Below are 8,367 nucleotides of genomic sequence, written 5' to 3' on the forward strand. Positions count from 1 at the left end.
CAATATATCATTTGTGGTAGGCATACCACTCGCTCCCATTTCAATATCATTTATGGTAGGCGTACCATCGCTCCCATTTCAATATATCATTTGTGGTAGGCGTACCACTCGCTCCCATTTCAATATCATTTGTGGTAGGCGTACCACTCGCTCCCATTTCAATATCATTTGTGGTAGGCGTACCACTCGCTCCATTTACTTTCAACACAATACACAATACAATCCCGGCAAGGGAACAATCAAATTATTACTCTTTCCCGGCAAGGGAACTATAACAACAAGTCAAACATCCCGACAAGGGAGAGTCAGCTATAACCAATCCTATTCAACTTTTTTCTGGCACAACTAATACCAATATTTAATCACAACGTTCATAGGATCAAACAAGGGTACACAATTATTAAATTAAGACTCACGGTCATGCTTGACTCCGACGCATGGATACTCGTCACCATGCCCATACGTCGTACCCAACACAAACAAGTAGCAATTATGACTCAACTCCTAATCCCTCAAGCTAGGGTTAAACCAAACACTTACCTCGATGCCTTGAATTCCACTCAAACCTCAACTATCGCTTTACCCTGCGATTCCACCTCCAATCCGCTCGAATCTAGTCACAAATTGCTCAATTACTTTAATAAACACTAAATGAATCAATTTGAATGCATAAAAATGAAGTTCCCAACTTTTTCCCCAAAAATTCCAAAATTGCCCCCGGGCCCACGTGGTCAAAACCCGAAGTTCGAACCAAAACCCGGTTACCCATTCCCCCACGAACTCAAATATGTAATTTATTTTGAAATCGGACCTCAAATTGAGGTCCACATCCCCAATTTATAGAAAACCTAGGTTCTACCCAAAACCCCCAATTTATCCCATGAAAATCATTGATTTTAAGTTGAAAACACGTTAAATGATGCTAATGATTGAAAGAGTTAAGTAAAAATCGACTTACAAATGGTTTGGGATGAAACTTGTTCTTGAAAAATCGCCTAAGGAGTTGTATTTTGAAAGTGGGGTGAAAAATGATTTAAAATTCGACTAAGTATGAAATTGGTGGGTCTCTGATGTCGCATTTGCGAACTGGGGTTCGCAATTGCGAACCCCGACTAAATTATGGGAATTGCGACCTCTGTTTCGCATTTGCGAAGCCAGGCCTTACAGGAGACCTTCGCATTTGCGAACTTGGTCTCGCATTTGCGAAACTTTGAACTTCGCATTTGCGAAGAAAATACTCGCATTTGCGATCAAAATCAGGCCTGGGCTGGTTTCGCATTTGCGAACCAGCCTTCGCATTTGCGAACCAGGCTTCGCAAATCCTGCAGGCCCGTTCATACCAGATTTTTCCTAAGTTAAAAATGGACTCCGACGCCTATCCAAAACTCACCCGAGCCCTCGGGGCTCCAAACCAAATATACAAACAACCTCAAAAACATCCTTCGGACTTATCCGCGCGATCAAATCGCCAAAATAACATCATATACATCGAATTAAACCTCAAAATTCATAATTTCCTCCAAGTTTTCTTAAAACATCAAATTTCCATTTTAAGCCCGAAACACGTCATACGACGTCCGGTTTCAACCAAACTTTACAGAAAGCGCTTAAACCATATATAAGACTTGTACCGGGCGCCGGAACCAAAATACGGGCCTGATACCACAGTCTTTTAATCAAATTTCATTTTCATTTTCCTTAATCATTTCCAGAAAACAATTTCACACAAAAATTTATTTCTTGGGCTTGGGACCTCGGAATTCGATTCCGGGCATATGCCCAAGTCCCATATTTTTCTACGGACCCTCCGGGACCGTCAAATCACGGATCCGGGTCCGTTTGCCCAAAATGTTGACCGAAGTCAAATTTAATCAATTTAATGTCAAAATTTAGCATTTTGTTTCACAGAATTCATATTTAAGCTTTCCGGCTACGCGCCCGTACTGCGCACGCAAATCGAGGCAACCCTAAATGAGGTTTTCAAGGCCTCAGAAGTATAGAATGGGTAAGAAAACAGGTGATGACCCTTTGGGTCGTCACATTCTCCACCTCGAAAACAACCGTTCGTCCTCGAACGGACAAAAGAATGAAGTACCTGAGTCGGGGAAAAGATGAGGATAACGGCTCCGCATATCGGACTTGGACTCCCAGGTCGAAGCCTCAGGGGGCTGACCTCTCCACTGAACACGAACAGAAGGAAAACTCTTAGATCTCAACTGACGAACCTGCCGGTCTAGAATAGCTACCGGCTCCTCCTCATAAGACAATCCTTGTCCAACTGGACAGTGCTAAAATCTAACACGTGTGCTGGATCGCCGTGATACCTCCGAAGCATGGATACATGAAAAACTGGATGCACGGCTGATAAGCTGGGCGACAATGCAAGTCTATAAGCCACCGCTCCCACTCGATCCAGAATCTCAAACGGATCAATGAACCTAGGGCTAAGCTTGCCCTTCTTCCCAAACCTCATCACGCCTTTCATAGGCGACGCTCGGAGCAATACCCGCTCGCCAACCATGAAAGCTACATCTCGAACCTTACGATCTGCATAGCTCTTTTGCCTAGACTGAGCTGAACGAATCCCATCCTGAATGATCTTGACCTTGTCCAAGGCCTCCTAAACCAAATCTGTACCTATCAACCGAGCCTCTCCCGGCTCGAACCATCCAATCGGAGACCGACACCGCCTACCATATAAAGCCTCATAAGGAGACATCTGGATGCTCGACTGGTAGCTGTTGTTGTAGGCAAACTCCGCTCAAGGCAAGAACTGATCCCACGAACCTTCAAAGTCAATAACACAAGCCCGGATCATATCCTCCAAAATCTGAATAGTCCGCTCGGACTGCCCGTCCGTCTGGGGATGGAATGCTGTGCTCAACTCAACCCGTGTGCCAGCTCTCGCTGAACTGCTCTCCAGAAGCGCAAGGTAAACTGCGTACCCCGATCCGAAATGATAGATGTCGGCACACCACGAAGGCGAACAATCTCCCGGATATAAATCTCAGCAAAACTCTCGGATGAATAGGAGACTGCCACAGGAATGAAATGCACTGACTTGGTCAGCCTATTAACAATGACCCAAACTGCATCGAACTTCTTTTGGGTCAACGGAAGTCCAGTAACGAAGTCCATAGTGATCCTCTCCCACTTCTACTCGGGAGGCTCAATCCTCTGAAATAAACCACCAAGCCTCTAATGCTCGTACTGAACCTGCTGACAATTCAAACAACGAGTCACATATGCCACGATATCCTTCTTCATTATACGCCACCAGTAATGCTGCCGCAAATCCTGATACATCTTCGCGGCGCCCGGATGAATAGAGTACCAGAAACTATGGGCCTCCTCTAAAATCGACTCTCGAAGCCCACCCACATTAGGCACACATACTCGACCATGCAATCTCAAAACTCCATCATCATCTAAGGTAACATGCCTGGCACCTCCGCGCTTTACCGTGTCTCTAAGGACACACAAATGGGGATCATCAAATTGCCGATCACGGATACGCTCCAATAATGACGAACGAGCAACCATGCAAACTAATACTCGGCTAGGCTCAGAAATATCCAGCCTCACAAATCGATTGGCCAAAGCCTGAACATCCAAAGCAAGCGGCCTCTGATTGGTCGGAAAATAAGCAAGACTGCCCATACTGGCTGATTTCCTACTCAAAGCATCGGCCACCACATTGGCCTTCCCCGGATGATATAAAATGGTGACATCACAGTCTTTCAACAACTCCAACCACCTCCTCTGCCTCAAATTCAACTCCTTTTGCTTGAACAAGTACTGGATGCTCTTATGATCAGTGAGCAGCTCATACGCCACGCCATACAAATAATGCCTCCAAATCTTCAAGGCGAGAACTATGGCTGCCAACTCTAAATCATGCACTGGATAATTCTTCTCATGAATCTTCAACTGCCTCGAAGCATAGGCAATGACCTTGCCGTCCTGCATCAACACTGCACCAAACCCAATACGGGAAGCATCACAATAGACTGCATAAGGCCCTGATCCTGTGGGCAAAACCAACACCGGTGCCGTAGTCAGAGCTGTCTTAAGCTTCTGAAAGCTCGCCTCACACTCATCTGACCCCCTGAACTGGGCACCCTTCTGGGTCAATCTGGTAATCGGGGCTGCAATAGATGAAAATCCCTCCACGAACCGTCTGTAGTAGCCTGCCAACCCCAAGAAACTCCGAATCTTTGTAGCTGATGCTGGTCTAGGCCAGTTCTTGACTGCCTCTATCTTCTTTGGGTCCACCTGAATACCCTCAGCTGATACAACATGACCCAGAAATGCAACTGAACTCAGCCAGAACTCACATTTGGAGAACTTGGCATATAACTGACTATCCCTCAGAGTCTGAAGAACCACTCTGAGGTGCTGCTCGTGCTCCTCCTGGCTGCGGGAGTATATCAGTATATCATCAATGAACACTATCACGAATGAATCCAAATAAGGCCTGAACACTCGGTTCATCAAGTCCATGAAAGCTGCTAGGGCATTTGTCAACCCGAATGACATAACCAAGAACTCATAATGCCCATACCGAGTGCGGAAAGCTGTCTTAGGGACATCGGATGCCCTAATCCTCAACTGATGGTAGCCAGATCGCAAGTCAATCTTGGAAAATACCCTGGCACCCTGAAGCTGGTCGAACAAATCATCAATCCTCGGCAGTGGATACTTATTCTTAATCGTTACCTTGTTCAATTGCCGGTAATCAATACACATTCTCATTGACCCATCCTTCTTCTTAACAAATAACACCGGCGCTCCCCAAGGAGACACACTGGGTCTAATCAAACCCTTCTCAAGCAAATCCTGCAACTGCTCTTTAACTCCTTCAACTCCGGCGGGGCCATACGATATGGTGGAATAGAAATGGGCTGAGTGCCCGGAACCAGATCAATGCAGAAATCAATATCCCTGTCGGGTGGCATACCCGGCAGGTCTGAAGGGAAAACATCAGGGAACTCACATACAACGGGTACGGAATCAATAGAGGGAACCTCAGCACTGGAGTCCCGAACATAAGCTAAATACGCCAAACACCCCTTCTCGACCATACGCCGAGCCTTCATATACGATATGACACTGTGGGTAGAATGGCCTGGAGTCCCTCTCCACTCTAAACGAGGCATACCCGGTAAAGCTAAGGTCACGGTCTTGGCATGGCAATCCAAGATAGCGTGATAGGGTGATAACCAGTCACTCCCCAATATGATATCAAAGTCGACCACATCTAAAAGCAACAGATCTACACGAGTCTCCAAACCCCCAATCACCAAAACACAAGAGCGATGGACTCGATCGACCACGATGGAATTACCCATCGGCGTAGACACATAAACAGGAATACCCAACGCATCACTAGGCATGATCAAATACGGGGCAAAGTAGGATGACACATACGAATACGTAGACCCAGGGTCAAATAGCACTGAAGCATTTCTATCACAAACCAGAATAGTACCTGTAATGTCTGCATCTGAAGACTCAGCCTCTGGCCTGGCTGCTGGCTGGCCTTTACCTCCGGCGGCCTGAGCTCCACCTCTATGACCTCTACCTCCACCTCTAACACCCCTGCCACCGCCTCTAGCTGGCTTAGCAGGCTGTGGAACCTCTGGTGCCTGAATCCTAGTATGAGCACTCTGATGCTGAAAGCTGCTCGAAGCTCGAGGGCAAAATCTGACAATGTGCCTCGGGTCACCACAAGCGTGGCAAGACCTCGACTGCTGCAGCTGAGCACCCCTCAACCTCGGGCAAGCCCTCCTGAGGTGACCATGCTCACCACACTCATAGCATCTACGCGAATGCTGAAGCTGAGGAAACTGAGACTGACCCTGTCGACCTGAATGGCCACCTGAAGTACCATGAGTGACCTGGAGAGCTGACTGAAAGGGCCTAGGAGGATGGCCTCTACCATAAGAACCTCTACCTCCTGATAAGGTACCACTGAATCTGCCTACATGACGGGGCCTCTTATCCGACCCATGACCACCTCCATGTGGCAGAACAATCTCAACTCTACGACCCACATTGGCCGCTTCCTGAAAAGTGATCTCACTCCCGGTCTGAGCCACTATACCGGCTGACCTGCCACGACTGGCTGAACCACTGGAACTTGAACCTGGGAAGCTACCTGCTCCGGAGTACGTGTAGCAGGAGTCTGAACCCCTCCTCCAGCCCGAGGAGTGGTTGGTGCTACTGGAAGCAAACCCGCTCGAATGACACTCTCCACGAAGCCTACCAATCGGACTAGAGCGTCCTGAAGAACTGGGGAGGCAATGAACCCCACTGGGACCTGAGCTGGGCCCACCGGAACTGCTGGGGCTGGAACCTCCTCCTCCAAATCAACCTGAGGCTCCGCCACTAGGGCTGCTGCTGGGGAATTGGACTGCTGAGTGGTCGATGAAGAAGCGTGGATTCTCGCCATCTGCGAAAGAACAGAGCAGAAACTCAATCGGTGTCCGAGAAATAGCACCGCACGACAAGAAAGAACAAATCTGAAGTTTTCCTAACTCTATAGCCTCTGGGGGATAAATATAGACGTCTCCGTACCGATCCCTCAGACTCTACTATGTTTGTCCGTGAGTTGTGAGACCTATGTAACCTAGAGCTCTGATACCAACTTGTCACGACCCGGATTTCCCAGCCTCGGGAGTCGTGATGGCGCCTACTCGTAGAAGCTAGGCAAGCCAAATTATTAATTACTTTCCGTTTACGACATAATCCCTTTTAACAATTCATGGCAAAAATATAAAAACAATGAAATTAAATAGTAGCGGAAATCTTAATTATAGAAACTGAATCAACATGCGGAATAGTCAATATAATCCTCTACCCAAGACTGGTGTCACAATACTCACGAACTGCTAAGGAATACTGAACACAAACGTCTGAAAGAAAACATAAGCTGTTTGTCTCGAATACAATGAGGCAACATGCTAAAAAGAGAGAATAAGGGAGACGCCGGGCTTGCGGACGCATGCAAGGCTACCTCGGGTCTCACCGGACTGAAGGCCTACTCCCGTACTAATGCTGCTGCTGCTGCTCGAAACCTGGACCTGTGCAAATAGCACAGAGTGTAGCATCAGCACAACCGACCCCATGTGCTGGTAAGTGTCTTGCCTAACCCCGGCGAGGTAGTGACGAGGCTAGGGCCAGACTCCAGATAAACCTGTGCAGATATATATATATATATATACAAGTACAACGGAAAGCAGAAAAATAACAATTTATGCTGGGGAAGGGGGCATGCTTCAGGGTAACAGATAGAGTCAAAATATCAGGAATAATGGTACGTACATCTACAGTTTAACTTCTAACAATAATGGAAAGGTAAAACAACTTTCATATTCAACTCATCTTGTTGCAGGCGTGCAGCCCGATCCCATTTCTCAATATCTCGTGGTAGGCGTACCACCCGCTCCCATTTCAATGTCACTCGTGGTAGGCGTACCACCCGCTCCCATTTCGGTATCACTCGTGGTAGGCGTACCACTCGCTCCCATTTCAATATATCATTTGTGGTAGGCGTACCACTCGCTCCCATTTCAATATCATTTGTGGTAGGCGTACCACTCGCTCCCATTTCAATATCATTTGTGGTAGGCGTACCACTCGCTCCCATTTCAATATCATTTGTGGTAGGCGTACCACCCGTTCCCATTTTAATATCATTTGTGGTAGGCGTACCACCCGTTCCCATTTTAATTATCACTTGTGGTAGGCGTACCACCTGCTCCCTTTACTTTCAACACAATACACAATACAATCCCGGCAAGGGAACAATCAAATTAATACTCTTTCCCGGCAAGGGAACTATAACAACAAGTCAAACATCCCGACAAGGGAGAGTCAGCTATAACCAATCCTATTCAACTTTTTCCTGGCACAACTAATACCAATATTTAATCACAACGTTCATAGGATCAAACAAGGGTACACAATTATCAAATTAAGACTCACGGTCATGCTTGACTCCGACGCATGGATACTCGTCACCATGCCCATACGTCGTACCCAACACAAACAAGTAGCAATTATGACTCAACTCGTAATCCCTCAAGCTAGGGTCAAACCAAACACTTACCTCGATGCCTTGAATTCCACTCAAACCTCAACTATCGCTTTACCCCGCGATTCCACCTCCAATCCGCTCGAATCTAGTCACAAATTGCTCAATTACTTTAATAAACACTAAATGAATAAATTTGAATGCATAAAAATGAAGTTCCCAAAGTTTTTCCCCAAAAATTCCAAAATCGCCCCGGGCCACGTGGTCAAACCCGAAGTTCGAACCAAACCGGTTACCCATTCTCCCACGAACTCAAATACTGTAATTGT

At 46.9% G+C, this 8,367-nt stretch overlaps 1 protein-coding gene across 1 annotated transcript in view; it reads right to left on the reverse strand.

The window, feature by feature from the left end:
• The window catches only part of LOC109221674 (DNA-binding protein HEXBP-like), a gene marked incomplete at its 3' end in the record, with an annotated part of 8,255 nt that extends 1,801 nt beyond the window's left edge, over window positions 1-6,454 (reverse strand). Inside the window, exons 1-3 of the mRNA XM_019386141.1 lie at window positions 6,377-6,454; window positions 6,107-6,160; window positions 5,640-5,861 (exon numbers count right to left, since the gene is read on the reverse strand). Of these exons, the coding sequence (XP_019241686.1) occupies window positions 5,640-5,861; window positions 6,107-6,160; window positions 6,377-6,454 (354 nt within the window). The remainder of the gene's footprint in view (window positions 1-5,639; window positions 5,862-6,106; window positions 6,161-6,376) is intronic.
• Window positions 6,455-8,367: the final 1,913 nt, after the last annotated feature.

This window comes from Nicotiana attenuata, unplaced genomic scaffold, assembly GCF_001879085.1.
Source record: "Nicotiana attenuata strain UT unplaced genomic scaffold, NIATTr2, whole genome shotgun sequence".
NCBI lineage: Eukaryota > Viridiplantae > Streptophyta > Magnoliopsida > Solanales > Solanaceae > Nicotiana > Nicotiana attenuata.